Below are 17,086 nucleotides of genomic sequence, written 5' to 3'. Positions count from 1 at the left end.
CGCGCGGTCCCCACGTCCTCGTGTGTCGGTCCCCCACCTGCGGCTCGGGAAAGGCAGCCGGCCGCGCGCTGGAGGCCTCTTTCCGCGCTACGCTCAGGCAGAGCGCCGGCCGCCCGAAGGACCCGAAGGACCCCGGCAGGTCACGTGTTCCGCCTCCTGCGCTCCGTTCTGTGCTCGTGCTCCTGCTATTTTTCCGCCCATCATAATCATGTTCGTTCCCTGCGGGGAGTCGGTCCCCGACCTAACGAACTTCACACTCCTGATGGTGAGTCTCCACTTGAGTTTGGCGCTGGCGCCATCCCGACCCGGGAAACGCCACCTGGTTTTAGGAGAACCGGGCTCTTGTTGCTGCTTCTGGAGGTTGTCGCTGTCAGCGCCATCAAAACTAGCCTGCTTGCTGTAGCTTTCGTTGTCTGTCGACTGTAATGTTTGTAGATTGCAGATGCGTGGCACATAAGTAGCGTGGGGAAAATCCTTAGGTTTTATCCGTGAAAGTCTCTTTTTCAGGTAGTTTGGGTCAGTGCTGATCTAGACTATCAATTGCAGTAACTAACTTAGCTAACGGGCAGTTGTAGAATTGTCCTGGTTTAGTCATTTTTGATACGCATTCCGTTACAGTGACTGTTAGAAGAGATGCTTGTCATCGAAGTTTACAATGTAGTTAGAAACACATGTACATCAGTAAAAGCAATAAATAAGAAGACGGAAGGTTGTAAAAGATACAGAAATGAGATCGTGGACCGGAGGAAGGCCGAGAGTGCTTTGAACAAGTCTGTATTCCCAGAAGGCGTCTACAGAACATCCTGAAGGAGGGTGACCTTTCCCGAATAAATAAACCAAGCAGAACAACAAAAAGTGAGGGTTAAGGAGCTAGAGAAATGGCTCACTTATTAGAACCTGTAGGGTTCTTGCAGAGAATGGAGTTCAGTTACAAGCTCTGAGTGGCGTATAACTGCAACTCTAGGGGCCCTGACCCTCAGGTAGCTGCGCTCACATGTATATGTACTCACAGACAGACGCATCATTTAAAATTGTTTTTAAATTTTGAAACGTTGACAGGAGAAACACAAGGGGCTTTTGATTTCTTAGACAAACCGGTGACTAAAAAGATGGGGCTAAGAGTGCCCTGAAAAATGGATACCTTTTAGGCAAAACCAAGGCACATATGCCTAGAAAACTGCAAAGAATTGAGAGTGCGATGTGGAAAGAGTAGGCTTGAGGCCCAGTGACCTAGAAGGGACCAGAGAGAATGTAGTGTTTGCTAAAAAAGGAGAGACAGAGATCTCTTATGTTTCAAGCAAGTAAGGCTTTATACAAAGTGTTCGTTTGGGAGTGGCACCATTACTAGGTGGTCAAGGGGGTAAGCAAGTTACTAATGAAATGATAAAGAATGCTGTTTGCTGGGTGGTCACATAACTGGGAGAAGTGGAGGTAGAAACTTGACCTCAACCTATGGGTCAAGTCCTACCCCTTTTTGATGTTGAACTGCCCATAAGGGCCTAAGATTATCTGAAAACACAGATGTTTATGTGACGATTCATAACAGTAACAAAATTACAAAGTAGCAGTGAAAATGATTTTAAGCCACAACATGAGGAATGGTGTAGAAGGGGGCAGCATAGGAGAGTTGAGAACCAGTGAGGTAGGGCATATGTGTTCATGTATTGGAGATAAAGTTCCTGCCTACTCTGTAGTGGACCACTGCGAGAGCATTTTAGCTTTCTAGAGGCCTGAGAAGTGGTTTGGCAATGAAGGTACTATCCCAGCACTCGGGAGGCAGAGGCAGGCGGATCTCTGTGAGTTCGAGACCAGCCTGGTCTACAAGAGCTAGTTCCAGGACAGGCTCCAAAACCACAGAGAAACCCTGTCTCGAAAAAACCAAAAAAAAAAAAAAAAAAGTACACTTTTTTTTTTAATTTTAAGAATTCCTATTAGGGTGGTGGTGGCACAAGCCTTTAATCTCAGCATTCAGAAGGCAGATCTCTGAGTTCATGGTCAGCCTGATCAATGTGTTGCGTTCCAGGGCTACCCAGAGAGACCCTGTCTCAAAAAACCAAAGAAAAAAGCCGGGTGGTGGTGGCGCATGCCTTTAATCCCAGCACTCGGGAGGCAGAGGCAGGCGGATCTTTGTGAGTTTGAGACCAGCCTGGTCTACAAGAGCTAGTTCCAGGACAGGCTCCAAAACCACAGAGAAACCCTGTCTCGAAAACCAAAAAAAAAAAAAAAAAGCCAAAGAAAATTGTTTTGAAAGTTAAAGGGGGAGGGGCTGGAGAGATGGCTCTTTAAGATGGCTGCTCTTCTTGAGGACCTGGGTTCAATTCCCAGCACCCACATGGCAGCTCACAAATGTCCGTGATTCTAGTTACAGAGGACATGACTCCGGTGGCAAAACATCAGTGCTCATAAAATTAAAAATAAATTTTGCAAAGGAATAAAAGTACTGTCGTATGTTTATATACCAGTGGGCATAATCCAGTAGTATAATAAGACTGATGGTTGTACCCAAAAGTAGCAAAATCCTTAAGGAAATTACAGGAAGTAACTAGAAGTCTGGGTCAAAATACCAGTGAGAGTGGAAAAGTAACCAGGGAAGACTGCCATTCAAAAGAATGCAATGGCTGAAAGGGTGCAGAAGATAGAGAGCCCTCAGCCATGGACTGAGGAAGGATCACAGTTGTGTTCCTTGCCTTGGGACACGTACATAGACTGTTATCTATGTTTAAAAATATAACAAACAGCTTCAGAAGATGACTCAGTGAGAGCTCTTATAGCTCCATCTTGAGGATCTAGCATCACTGGCACTCACATAAAAACTGTGGCTTTGTTGGCCTGTAACCCCAGCACCATGGAGGGCAGAGATAGAAGGATCACTGAGCCTTCCTGGTCACCAGCCTAGCTCTGGGTTCACTCAGAGATCCTATCTCAAGGCACCAAGACAGTAACAGAGCGAGATACCCACACCCAACATTATCCACTTGTCTCCATGTGTGTGTTTACAAGCACCTGTGCCCACACACCAGGAAGCTGCATATGTGACACAAAAGATATTTTTGGTGGTAAATAAAATTATTTGCATATTACATTACTATGTGTAATTAGTAAAGGAAAAGTAAGAAAATCCCTGGTTTAAGCAAACAAGTAAATAATATTGCTCTTTTGTGAAATACAAAACAGGAGAGGTTTGGGCAGAAATTTAGCTTTATATGAATTGAGTGGCCTGTGCCGTAAACCCATGGCGCGTCCAGTAGATTAGAGTTTAGAAAACTCCTGTGCGGTAAAGGTAAATATTTGGCACCTTGAAGCCATGGGGAAGAGAGTGTGTATGTGTGTGTTTGTGTTTAATGTGGGGATGCAATCGTTCCAAACTCTGGAGTAAATAGTGTAGCAGGCTAACTAAAAGAAGACCCAAGATTTGGTTGTTGTTCATACCTCAGCTCTTCTCCTTGCTTTTTCCCCACCTTGAAAATACTGTTAGCAACTGTGGCTCTCCCCTTTACCTTCTTCATGAAATCTGTAGCCTTTTGTCACCTAGAATAAGCCTATTCTTTTTTTTTTAGATTTATTTATTTATTATGTATACAACATTCTGCCTCCATGTATGCCCACACACCAGAGGAGGGCGCCAGATCTCATTACAGATGGTTGTGAACCACCATGTGGTTGCTGGGAATTGAACTCAGGACCTCTGGAAGAGCAGACAGTGCTCTTAACCACTGAGCCATCTCTCCAGCCCCCAATTGTTGATCACCCTACTGAAAACAGCACACACACACACTGTGTTCTTTCATGACACTACTGTACGTATTAAAGCTATCACAAACAAACCACTTCCTTAGTAGAATGGAAGCTCTACAAGGGCAGGAAGTTTGTTGGTTTGTTTTACTTTGTAAAAGAATCATTGTCTTGCTGTGTGCCTAAGCATAAGCATTCGGTATTCTTGCTATCTAAACTTAAAAGTGCTGCTAATTTTGGTGATTATAGAGCATATCTTTTTTTATTTCAGCCGGCAGTATCTGTTGGAAATGTTGGCCAGCTTGCAATCGATCTGATTATTTCTACACTGAACATGTCTAAGATTGGTTATTTCTATACTGATTGCCTGGTGCCAATGGTTGGAAACAACCCTTACGCAACTGCAGAAGAAAATTCAGACGAACTCAGTATAAATACTGAAGGTATGTCTATGGCATTTTTTTCTATGTAGAGTATTTAGTTATTTGAGATACAATCTCACTATATAGCATAGGCTTTTCTGGAACTCCTGGCCCTCCTGTGAATGAACATGTCCAGCCTGAGTTCTTTTAAACTAGTAATAGACTCTAAGGAACAAAGTACAGTGACACTTGAAATACTATGGTAAAACTTACTGCTCTGCTAAACTAAAACGTTAATTAGAGGCTGGAGAGATGGCTCAGTGGTTAAGAGCACTGTCTGCTCTTCCAGAGGACCTGAATACAGTTCCCAGCACCACACCAGACTACTCAGAACCACTTTAACTCCAGCTGTGGAGGATCTGACATATTAGGGTCTCCACGGGGACTGTGTGTGTGTGTGTGTATACAACTAAATACTATACTATATAAGGATTTTGTTTTATTCTCTGGATTTTTTTCTGGTGGTGGGGGCAGGTATTCTCTGTGTAGCCCTGGCTAGCCTAGAATCACTCTTTAGCCCACGATGGCCTCGAGCTCACTGAGATCCACCTGCCTCTGCCTCCTGAGTGCTGGGATTAAAGGCATGTGCTACCATCCAGCAAATTTCTTGACTTTGAAAATTAAAATTAGACTATAAGCCTAATAGGAGCATACTCCTATACTCCAGCTACACAGTGGGTGAAACAGGATGATCACTTCAACAGAATTCCAGCCAGCCTGGGCACATTTTAAGACCTGTTTGCAAAACAGTAAAGCATCAAGACCTAAAGGAAGGAGCTAAAGGACAATAGTTGGAAAGGGCGTAGCACTTAGAGCCTGTCTGTTTTGATCACTCTTCATTTCATTCATTGAGGTAGAGTCAAGTAAACCCAGAGTCCCATGGTACAGCTAGTCTGGCTAGCCAGCTTGCTGTAGGAATTGAGCTGCCATGTCCACCATGCCTGTATAATACATGGTGTATCAGTGAGGGTTTTCTACAACAGAACTGATAAAAATGCATATATAATATAATATTGGAGTGGCTGACAGGGTCTAGCTGGTCCAAAAATGACTGATTCTAAAAGGCCAAGATTCCAGGAGTTATTCAGTCAGTGAAGTTAGATGCTTCAGCTGGTTTTCAGTCTGTATTGGAATCCTGAAGAAGTAGGTTCTTTTTGTTTTCATTGTTTGTTTTTTGAGACAGGATTTCTCTTTGTAGCCCTGACTGTCCTGGACCTCACTCAGCTGAACAGGCTGACCTGAAACTCACAGGCCTGCCTCCCTTTGCCTCACTGCCTGGCAAAGAAGTAGTTTCTAATGCCAGCAAAGGAATACCTCAGCAACGGGATAGATTAACTTACCAGCTAAAGTGGGTGAGGGCTAACAGGCAAAAAGCAAGAGCTTCCTTTTCCATGTAGTTTTATGAGCTGCCACCAAAAGGTGCTACCCAGGTTTAGGGAGGATCTTCCTATCTCAGATGGTCTAATCAAATCCCTCACAGGTGTGTTATAGTTGGTTCCGGATGGAATCAGGTTGACAAACAATGCTAACCATCACATGTGGGTTCTAGTTGGTTCCGGATGGAGTCAGGTTGACAGACAATGCTAACCATCACATGTGGGTTCTAGTTGGTTCCAGATGGAGTCAGGTTGACAGACAATGCTAACCATCACATGTGGGTTCTAGTTGGTTCTGGATGGAGTCAGGCTGACAAGCAATACTAACCATCACATGTGGGTTCTAGTTGGTTCCAGATGGAGTCAGGTTGACAGACAATGCTAACCATCACATGTGGGTTCTAGTTGGTTCCAGATGGAGTCAGGTTGACAGACAATGCTAACCATCACATGTGGGTTCTAGTTGGTTCCGGATGGAGTCAGGTTGACAGACAATGCTAACCATCACATGTGGGTTCTAGTTGGTTCCGGATGGAGTCAGTTTGACAGACAATGCTAACCATCACATGTGGTTCTAGTTGGTTCCGGCTGGGGTCAGGTTGACAAACAATGCTAACCATCACATGTGGGTTCTAGGGATCCAGACTCTGGTCTTCACACTTGTACACTAGTTCTAAAGCCTTTATTTTAACTGGTGAAAATATTTAAGTGCAAAAGCTATTGTACACAAATGTTACTGATCATACTAATAATTTCAACTTAGCAACTTCTTCATTGTAGCCTATCCTGTAATTTCCTTTCTTCTCCTTGTAGTATATGCATTACCTTCACGGAAGCTAGTGGTGCTTCAGTTAAGATCAATTTTCATTAAGGTTGGTATATTTACTTTTTTAAATTCATTAAAGTATAGCAACAAAACACAAAGTCAAACAAGCATTGAAAATCAAGACATAGAATCATTTCTCCTGTGTTATGTACACTTAGGAAAGGTCTGATTTTGACAAAAAGTTTATAATATTTCAGTTTTGTTACTATAATTTAATTTTTTTTGTTTTGTTTTGTTTTGATTTTTTCGAGACAGGATTTCTCTGTGGCTTTTTGGTTCCTGGTCTTCTAGACCAGGCTGGCCTCGAACTCACAGAGATCCGCCTGCCTCTGCCTCCCGAGTGCTGGGATTAAAGGCGTGCGCCACCACCGCCCGGCTCATAATTTAATTTTTATACTGGAAAGAATTGTGACTTGTAAGTTTTTATTACATTCTCAATTTGGGTAGCACTGCAGAAAAATTTTGGTATATGAATTATTTATCAAAACTGCTCTGGTCACTACTTAATTTTATAAAATTTTGTCATCACTTAAGCTTCTGTTTCGCTTCCACAAACATTTAACAGTCTGTTCCAACAGCAATACCAGTCATCTGAACCAGGTCAAATCACATCTTTTCCTCCTTGAAGCCTTCAGGTGCCTAGAGCACCTAAATGGAGCCTATTTGCTTGTTTCCTGGCCGCCCAGACCCGAATAATAACACAGAAACTATATTAATTACAACACTGTTTGGCCAGTGGCTTCTTAGGCTTCTTGTTAACTAACTTTTGCATCTTAAATTAACCCATTTCTATTAATCTGTGTATCACACGATGTTGTGGCCTACCAGAAAGGTTCCAGGGTGTTTGTCTCCTTCAGTAGCTACATGGCCTCTCACTCACTTCTGGCCTTCTCTTCTCTATCTCTGCTTGGAATTCTTGCCTTGCTCTGTTCTGGTCTGCCATGGGCCCAAAGCAGTTTCTTTATTAACCAATGGTAATAAAACATGTTCAATTCACAGCACACAGAGGGGAATCCCATATCACCTCCCCTTTTCTGTCCAAATAAAAAGGAAGATTTTGACTTTAACATAGTAAAATTACATATAACAAAACAGGTATCAAGCAAGAATTACAGTTACAATATTTATATCTACTTTGTCTTTTATCATAACAAAGGAAAACTTTAACTGTCTTCCTCTCCATCAAAGACCTCAAAAGGATATATTACCTAAATTAACAGGAAGTGCATTGTAAGCAACTTTCAAAACTCTAGAATTTATAGAGACATCCCACTGCCTGGACAGTCACCCAAAGTTCTTCTGTATCATTGGGGCATCCATCTTCAGCCTACAGGCTCATAGTATCCAGCAGACTTTTCCATGAAGCAGGAAATTTGAAAGACTATTTTGCTTCTACTGGCTGTTTGTCAGTCGCTTTCTTCTGCATCCTGCAGAATGTCTCGCAGATTCTTTCATGAAGCAGGAATGAAGGACTGTCTCACCTTTAGGGCAAGTTTAGCAGTCATTTTTCTATGGGTCCTGCATGTCCAGTTCATACAATATACCATCAAACAGTCCAGGCAAGAGCAGTTTCTTGCCCAAATGGCTATCAAACTGCTAAGGAGCCTCTTCTATGCCCATCATCCTCTTAAAGTAGATTGGTGCTGCCAGGAGCAGATGTGTCTCATTGTCATGAAAAGTCCTCAATTCTTAAAACATTTTAAATGCTATATTCTGTTAGTTGTTGAAAAGTTTGAAGAATACCTATCCATCTGAATAGCTAGAAGACCTAACTAACATGACTACAAGCTTGACTATTATAGATGACTATCTATTAACCTATATTTCTTAATTATACATTACATTTTTAAATGAGCTGCACAAACACAGTACCTTAATCAAGAGCAGAAATTTACATATAACAAAATTGACCTTAAATATGTATCAATAAACTAAGATCCCCAGTGCAAAGTATTTATCTCTATAGCACTCGGGGGCTTTCCGTCTCTCAAAATTAATTCTCTACAAGGACCTATGAGACTCTGCCTGGCTGTGATAAAATAATCTCTAGCCCCATGTATATATCTAGGTAGTCTCTGTGGTACACATAGCAAGAGATTGTCATAAGAACATTGCTATCCCGGGTGGTGGTGGGGCACACTTTTAATCTCAGCATCTGGGAGACAGAAGCAGGCAGAGCTCTGAGTTCAAGGCCAGCCTGGTCTACAAAGTGAGTTCCAGGGCTGCCAGAGCTACACAGAGAAACCCTGTCTCGAAACTCTACCCACTCCCCTTCCCACCTCCAAAAAAACATTGCCATGATTGCAGAGAATTCTGGTAGCTGCCCTGCATAGCCAGCCTTCAGCCACACTGGTGCCTGTGGTAATGTTCAGACAATAAATTCACTCCCATCTCAGAGTCTCTACCTAGTATGCTTTCCTGCTAAAGACTTGCTTCTCTTTAGTATTTGCTTATCTTCCCAGACCACAGCATGTCTGCTCATCGTGTGCTCACTTCAGAAATCCTCATTACCTGCCATATCGTGTATTTATTGCCTTTCTGGTGGAGAGTAAATTAGGGTGACATTATGTCATTCCATGCCTTGCCCAGCTCCTAGGATAGTGCTTTTACATACAGAAATTCAGTCAACATTTGTTGACTGGATTATTTATTATCTTCAGGAGGTCAGAAATACACAAGGTTCTTGTTTTTGTTTTTGGAGACCAGAGTCTGTTTATGTAGTTAGAGTTAGACTCTGCCTCTCTGGTGTGCACTATCATTCCCTGTTAAGAGTTTAGTGGAAGATTGGGGGGGGGGGCACCTCTTGATCCCAACACTTGAGGCAGAGGCAGGTGGATCTCTGAATTCAAGGTCACCATGGTCTACAAAGCAAGTTCCAGGACAGCCAGAGCTACATAGTGAGACCTTGTCTTGAACAGCCCCCCCCCAAAAAAAAAGAGTTTTACTGGAAAAGTTATCTGTAGCATAGTTTCTATTTTTTTACCTAAATATAATATATGTGAAAAAGAATACAAGTAAGAATTCTTCCAAGTGAAGAAATAGAATATTATCAGCTATCCCAGAACACACAGTGACAAGGTAAATCACTATGATAGAGGGGACCGACCCTAGAGCAGATGTCTCGTCAGTGTTCTGGGTGAGTGCCTCAGTGGCGTGCTCATTCTCTTTCTGTGTGGCATTGTTTTTAAGTGCATCATTGCACCACTCTTGCTACGTTTGTGGTTTTTTTCCATGATAATGCTTTTATATTTGTTTGTTGGGAGTGCGTGCGCTTTTCTTTTTGTTTTTCCAATTTTAAAAATTACTCCCAGGACCTTGGTCTTACTAGGCAAACACACTTATATATTTCATCCTTAAATATCCACACAGCTTTGAGGAACAAGGACAGATACCCAAGCTCTGCTGAGTGGTAGAGCATTTTCGTAGTATGTATTTGAGGCTCAGAGTTCCATCCCAGTCATGGGGGCGGGGGTGAGATTATACTAAAAACAAGGACAGCCTCACAACCACAACATCATTCTTAACCCTGGCACTATTATTACTAACTTGGAAGTGTCATTCAGTGTATTTAGAGCTTCCCAATTATTTTCAAAAATCTTTATATTCTAGATCCAGTTAAGGCTGGCATGTTACGCTTGGCAGTTACATCTTTTAGTTGGTATTCTTAACTGTTGCCCTCATCTTTCTATTCTTCTCAAAGAAATCAAAGCCAGATATTCATTACTTTGTGTTCACCTGCTTATTCCTTTTTTAAAATTATTCTGCTTATCTCTACTTGTGATCATAATGCAATGAAATTTTTAATAAGAATACCTTGAATATAACTATGTAGTTAGTTATTAAGTACAATAGATTAAAGAGAAGGGAAGTTTTTCTTAGGATAGAGATCTACATTCTTCACAATTTATTTTATGATTATAAAGATACTTTAAGTCATTGATCTTTACCCTTTTCAATTTAAAAGAAGTAAGTGGATTTGAGGGTACTGATCATTTTAGTGTGTCAGTAAGTCATATTATTATCACATGAAATTGATAGATAAATGGTTACATAGGTTATTTTTATACTCAGAACTCAATTTCTTCCTTTTTTCTACTGTCTCAATGGCTTACAAAGTATAAATCCAAGTCATTCTGTGAAAAATTGCTGGCCTGGGTGAAAAGTAGCAGCTGTGCCAGGATTATTGTTCTTTCAAGCAGCCATTCATACCACCGTAATGATGTACAACTTCGAAGGTACGTTCTTGCCATTGCTATGATTTTTTTTTTTCCAAGGCAAGGTTTCTCTGTGTAGCTCTGGCTGTCCTGGAACTTGCTCTGTACTCTGTTGACCTGGCTGACCTTGAACTCACAAAGATCCACCTGCTTCTGCCTCCCAGATTAAAGGTGTGTGCCACCACCACCTGGCTCAGAGTGAGTTCTTAAATATAAAAAAGACAAAATTTACCAGAAATAGAAACTTTTATACTTTATCCCAAAGTTAATAAAGTAGTATATGAACTATTCTTACTATTCTAAGATCTGACTTGTTTGCTTCTTTGTTTTTTGAGATGGGATTCTCTGGTATTTGTAACTTTTTAAAAAAACATAATATGATTTTTTTCTAGTACTCCCTTCCGGTATCTGCTTACACCTTCTATGCAAAAGAGTGTTCAAAATAAAATAAAGAGCCTTAACTGGCTAGAAATGGAAAAAAGTAAGTGCATTCCTGAAATGAGTGATTCTGAATTTTGTATCCGCATTCCTGGAGGTGGCATCACAAAAACACTCTATGATGAAAGGTAAGTTTGTCTCTTTGTGTCTCTTTGTCTGTGTAGCCCAAGTTGGCCTTGAACCCCTGATCCTCCTGTTTCCACTTCCCAAGTGTATGGAATCTATTTGTACTGTAGGCTGACCTTCAACTTACTTTAATAGCTCAACCTGTGATCTCCCTGTAGTTACCTCCTAAGTGCTAGAACTAAAGCATGCATCACCAGACTGATTTACCTCTGTTCTTCTATAGTGTTTAATCCTTTACTAAACAATTACTGATGAGGAAGGACTTTTGTCATTTGCCATTTGCTTTTTGTGTTTTACAGCTTTTTGTTTGCCATTTCTTATGTTATTTGATGTTTTGTAGTGATAGATTTTGATTCTTTTCTCTTTTCCCTTTGTGTTGTAAGTATAGTTGTTTGTGGTTCAAAGGATTGAACTTGAGTCCTCATGAAAGAATTTATGCATGCTTGCTCTCTGCCTCTGAAATAGACTTGTAACCTTTCTATAGAGGTTCTCTTCATGGTCACCCTGGTGGTTACACATGCACCTCCAGGTTATCCAGCTGAAACTAGCACTGCCTTCAGCTGCGTAGAAGAACTCAGTTCTAAACAGCACTGTTCAGCGTCACACATTTTGCCTTTATTCAATGCATACCCACAACATGGTTTATAATTGTTTTAGACATTTGTGTACAGTTTGTTTTGATTAGTCTATGAATTATACACAAGGTGTAAATGAAAGGAAAGGTAAAAACTATCGTATTTCTTTCGATCTTTCTTTCACGCACATTACAGGAGGCATCTGTTGACGTCCAGTACCATATGTTCTGCTCTACTCTCTGCTGGGAAGAGATGGAAATGAGCACCATCCCTGTGTTCCTCAGATAGACTTTTGTGAGCCACTGCTGCATGTGGACAAACACATCCTTTCTCTGCTAATACACAGAGGTTTCAATAAGTCTGTCTCATTGGACATAGTGTCAGCATTCCTGTAGTCCCACACTTAGGACGCTAAGGCAAGAGGATTGAGAGTTCGAGTCTAGTCTGGGCTACATCGTGAAACTGTCTTAGAAATAATCAAGTTTGTTTGCTTTTGCAGACCCTGAAGGAACATTGTGGCTAATAACTGTAATAAGTAACCAACATGATGGTGCTTGGCACTTTGCTGTACTGTTGATGCATGGTTCACTACAGATACATTTACCTTTGCTAACCACGTAAGAAAAACAGTTCAGGGGGCTGGAGAGATGGCTCAGCGGTTAAGAGCACTAACCGCTCTTCCAGAGGTCCTGAGTTCAATTACCAGAAACCAAATGGTGGCTCACAACCATCTGTAATGAGATCTGGTGTCCCCTTCTAGCCTGCAAGCATACATGGAAGGAATATTGTATACATAATAAATAAATAAATCTTTAAAAAGAAAAGAAAAACAGTTCAAAAGCTACGAGCTTAAATGACCTCCTCACAACTGTACACATAATAAATAGAGCCAGGATTCAAACAAAGGGATCTAGCATTCTGCACTTTTAGCTTTTTTAATCTCTTCACTGGCAGGGCTAATGCCCATGGTGCATGGCACATTAGATTTTATTCCTGATTGAACTTCTTCCTTGTTGTTTATGGATTTTTATGAGTTTTTTTTACCCCCTTCCACTGAGGTTGGGATTAAACCCAGGTCCTCAGGAATGCTACTTCTGCAAGAACTTTCCATTGAGCCAGATCTCTAGCCCCTTCTTTTTGTTTTGAAAACATTTAAAATTTCTTTCCCAAAAACTGTATGAGCTTTTCAGTTTGTTTTTCTGGAACAATTTATTTATATTATGTTTATGTTTCATTTTTCATTTCCTTTTTTTTTTTTTTTTTTTTTTGGTTTTTCGAGACAGGGTTTCTCTATGGTTTTGGAGCCTGTCCTGGAACTAGCTCTTGTAGACCAGGCTGGTCTCGAACTCACAGAGATCCGCCTGCCTCTGCCTCCCGAGTGCTGGGATTAAAGGCGTGCGCCACCACCGCCCGGCCTTTTTTTTTTTTTTTGACACAGGGTTTCTCTGTGGTTTTGGGGCCTGTCCTGGAACTAGCTCTTGTAGACCAGGTTGGCCTCAAACTCACAGAGATCTGCCTGCCTCTGCCTCCCAAGTGCTGTGTTTAAAGGTGTACATCACCACTGCATGGCTCAAAGTAGGCTTTTGAAGTAGATCAGAACACATTTCATGTATTAATGGCTAAAAATAGAAAGGTTGGTTTTCCCTGAGAATGAGAATGAGGCATCCTATATTTCCCCGGCTCCTCGGAAGCAGAACATATGGGGCAATAGGAAGTAAAAATAAATCTTTCTTACAAAGTGGTGTCTTTTCTTTGTCTAACATGAGGCATGCGAACTTAACTGTAAAGATTCACACACTACAATAAGCATCTCATATCAGGAGAAAACACTGAATTGTTCTTCTTATTTCTTGTAGCTGTTCTAAAGAAATCCAAATGGCAGTTCTGCTGAAATTCGTTTCAGAAGGGGACAATATCCCAGATGCGGTCAGTCTTGTCGAGTATCTTAATGAATGGCTTCAAATAGTCAAACCGCCTGTAAGTCTCTGATCTGACTCGGTCTGTGTTCATTAACTTGCATTTTATGTGTAAGTAGACTAAAGAGATGAAAGTTTGTTCAGTAAATAAACATCTTTACATAGCTTATTTTGAGCCAAACTTGAGAATAAGGGAGGACAGTTAACTGATGTGTTATCTCATTGTTTGATTAAGGCAGATTTCCAGACAGGAAAGCCCTACATTCCTCAATGTGCTCACTGTTCATGTCACAGTATTTGTGACAACACCTTTTTGTTTTGTGGTTTTGTTTGGTTGGTAGGTTTGCTTTCTGGTACAGGTTCTCTCTATGTAGCTCTGATTGTTCTGAAGCTTGAACTCTGCCTCCCAGTGCTGGATTAAAGGTGTGTGCTCCAAGTGCTGTCCCAGGCAGCTTCTTATAATAATAAATCAGAATTCTGTGCAGCTCAGTGCTGTAGGAAAGTAGTGTTGCTGTGGCCATGTGAGCAGTACCATGGCTGTTGAATATACTATAAGTGACATATCTTTTGCTCTCATGGAGTGAATGCTATACTCTCTTAGTTAGGGTTTCTATTGCTGTGACAAAAAACCATGACGGAAAAGACTTGGGGAGGAATGGGTTTGTTTGGCTTACACTTCGATATTGCTGTTCATTACTGAAGAAAGAATAGGAACTCAAACAGGGCAGGAACCTGGGGGTGGAAGCTAATGCAGAGGCCATGGAGGGGAGCTGCTTACTGGCTTGCTTTCTCTGGCTTGCCCAGCCTGCTTTCTTATAGAACCCACTACCACCAGGCCAGGGAGGGCACCACCCACAATGGGTCGGGCCCTCCCTCATTGCTCACTAGTTGAGAAAATGCCTGACAGATGGATCTCTTGGAGGCATTTCCTCAGCTGACCCTAGCTTGTGTCAAGTTGACACAAAATTAGCCAGTACATATACTCAGAGAAATGAGCCTGTAAGCCTTACAAAGAGGGATGTTGCACACCTTTAATCCCAGCACTCGGGTGGGAAGCAGGGAATATATTTGAGATGAAGGTTAGAAACATTATTTTATCTAATTATGTACAAAACTTGTTGCTTTAGCTACAAGTGTCAGGACCAAAGGAGATCTGAGTGGCTATATTAAAGATAAAACTGTCTTTTACTGTTCTGTTACAGAGTAACAACCCCACAGCATGTGCCTTGCCATGGAAGATTCCCAGCTCTTGGCGTCTCCTCTTCGGCAGTGGCCTTCCTCCTGCACTGTTTTGATCAGTTTTGAGCCTTCTCCCTCATCCCAAAGAAATCATAAAATAAGCTGCTGGATATATGCTATACAGAAATGTATACTTTTGGGGATATGTTAGAAATAGTTTTCACAGAAAAACCTCAAAGAGGTTCTAGTTGATATACTTGATATATACAGTAAATGTAAATTTTGTACAATAAAGCTTTATTTCCTAAGCAGTTTGTCTGAAAAGTATCCCTTTTTAAATCAGTGCTGTACTAACTTCTTGTTTCTACTGTGATAAATTATCACAAGCCTAGTGGAATGGAGCCATGAGTTTATTTTGTAGTCTCCAGGGCTGCAGTCCAGCTGTATCAGAGCTGTTTTTCTGCAGGATAACTGTTACAGTGACGTCAGACCGAAACTAGGAGGAGGAAAGGCTACGTACTTGTTAGACTGAGCAGTCCTTTTTATCCTTGTTAGACTGAGCAGTCCTTTTTATCCTTGTTAGACTGAGCAGTCCTTTTTATCCTTGTTAGACTGAGCAGTCCTTTTTATCCTTGTTAGACTGAGCAGTCCTTTTTATCCTTGTTAGACTGAGCAGTCCTTTTTATCCTTGTTAGACTGAGCAGTCCTTTTTATCCTTGTTAGACTGAGCAGTCCTTTTTATCCTTGTTAGACTGAGCAGTCCTTTTTATCCTTGTTGTTGTTTTTGAATCCAGTTTCTCTGTGCAGCCCTCGCTGTTCTGGAACTCACTCAGTGGACCAGACTGGCCTCAGACTCGGATCTGACTGCCTCTGCCTCCCTGCTGTGATTAAAAGCCTGTGTCACCACCACTTGGCCAAACCATGCAGTTCTTAAATGCAGTGAGCATCAGGCCTTACAGTTTCATACAGTAAACAGTAACAAGCATAAGAAGTTAGTCTGGTCCTGATAGAACAGTGGTAAGTGACTTCAGTGTCTTGCTGTTAATCTGTCCATATGTCATCGGAACAAAATCCATGAAGAAACTTCAAGTTAAGCTACATCATACACAGATGGACTTAACAGACTTCATCTAACGGGTACACTCTGGCCGGCAGTCCATGGGGTCTCTAACAGTGATGATATTCTGTGCCACAGAGCAAGTTTTAACAAATTTAAGAGAACCAAAATAATTTATTTTATGAGCTCTGTGAAAAAACTAGGTGTCGAGTCCAACAAGACGGATAAGGTGCTTGCTGCCGAGCCTGACAAAATATGAGTTCAAGTCCCATATGAAGCAGCTCCCTCTACTGCCTGGGAGAATCAGCCATGCCCTTCAGCTGATGTCTTTTCACATGTAGTGGCCATGAGAGGCGTGCTAGAGACAATTTGGACCTCACAGCAGCTCATCCCAGATGTACAGTCTAACTGAACAGAATCCATGTCATTCAGCTCTGAGGCCTGAGAGGAGCAGCCTGTGTGAGGTCAGGAAGAACTGAATTCTGGCCTGCCTTGACGCAGGCACTTGACTGTTTCAGATGTAGGGGGTGCCCAGTAGACTCGGCCAAGACAAGTTCAGAGGGCACAAGTGTTCGTCAAAAGTTCAGTTGTCGGAGCTGGAGAGATGGCTCAGCGGTTAAGAGCATTGCCCCCTCTTCCAAAGATCCTGAGTTCACTTCCCAGCAACCACAACCTTCTAGAGTGAGGTCTGGTGCCCTCTTCTGGCATGGAGGTGTACATGCAGGAGGAACATTTTATACATAATAGATAAATACAACTATTATATTAACAGTGGAGCTCAAAATGAGGACCTAAGTTGGGCTGGTGGTGCACATCTCTAATCCTAGCACTCGGAAGGCAGAGGTAGGCAGATCTCTGTGAGTTCAGGCCAGTCTGGTCTACAGAGCTAGTTCCAGTATAGCCAGTGACAGAGAAACCCTATCTTACAAAACTAAACAACAAAGGGCCTAAACACTATTCTCAAACAGTTTTTATTTATTTTTGATAGAAAATTTTCTTCAATAACTTACATTTTAAAATGTTTAATTTTTTTTTTTTTTTTGGAGACATGCTATCTCTGGTTAGCCCTAGCTGTCCTGGAACTTGCTTTGTACACCAGGCTGGCCTCAAACTCAGAGAGATCTGCCTGCTTCCTAACTACTGGAATTAAAGGTGTACAACTCCACTGTAACAAATAAATAGACAGAAAAAAAGAAAGAAAAACTAATTCTGTAGAGGTGGCAAC

General features: G+C 41.6%; 1 protein-coding gene across 1 annotated transcript; it reads left to right on the top strand.

Annotated features, from left to right (window-relative positions):
* The first annotated feature begins 139 nt into the window (after positions 1-139).
* On the top strand, positions 140-15,115 carry Psmg2 (proteasome assembly chaperone 2). The gene is made up of 7 exons (XM_041639257.1): positions 140-265; positions 4,004-4,175; positions 6,344-6,402; positions 10,473-10,591; positions 10,963-11,136; positions 13,566-13,686; positions 14,828-15,115. Exons 1-7 carry the CDS (start codon positions 209-211, stop codon positions 14,918-14,920), a joined length of 795 nt encoding a protein of 264 aa, XP_041495191.1. The 5' UTR covers positions 140-208; the 3' UTR covers positions 14,921-15,115.
* Positions 15,116-17,086: the final 1,971 nt, after the last annotated feature.

Source organism: Microtus oregoni, unplaced genomic scaffold (assembly GCF_018167655.1).
Source record: "Microtus oregoni isolate MIOR12 unplaced genomic scaffold, Mior012 000057F_ref0000458, whole genome shotgun sequence".
In the NCBI taxonomy this organism is placed as follows: Eukaryota; Metazoa; Chordata; class Mammalia; order Rodentia; family Cricetidae; genus Microtus; species Microtus oregoni.
Note: the sequence above shows the minus strand (reverse complement) of the source record. Positions and strands in the feature narration are given on the sequence as shown.

Bases quoted from the DNA above. Each gene is read 5' to 3' on its own strand.
- Psmg2 (XM_041639257.1), top strand. From the start codon at position 209: ATGTTCGTTCCCTGCGGGGAGTCGGTCCCCGACCTAACGAACTTCACA. The intron at 4,176-6,343 runs GTATGTCTATGG...TTCTCCTTGTAG, and splicing joins ACTCAGTATAAATACTGAAG to TATATGCATTACCTTCACGG. The intron at 6,403-10,472 runs GTTGGTATATTT...TGGCTTACAAAG, and splicing joins TAAGATCAATTTTCATTAAG to TATAAATCCAAGTCATTCTG.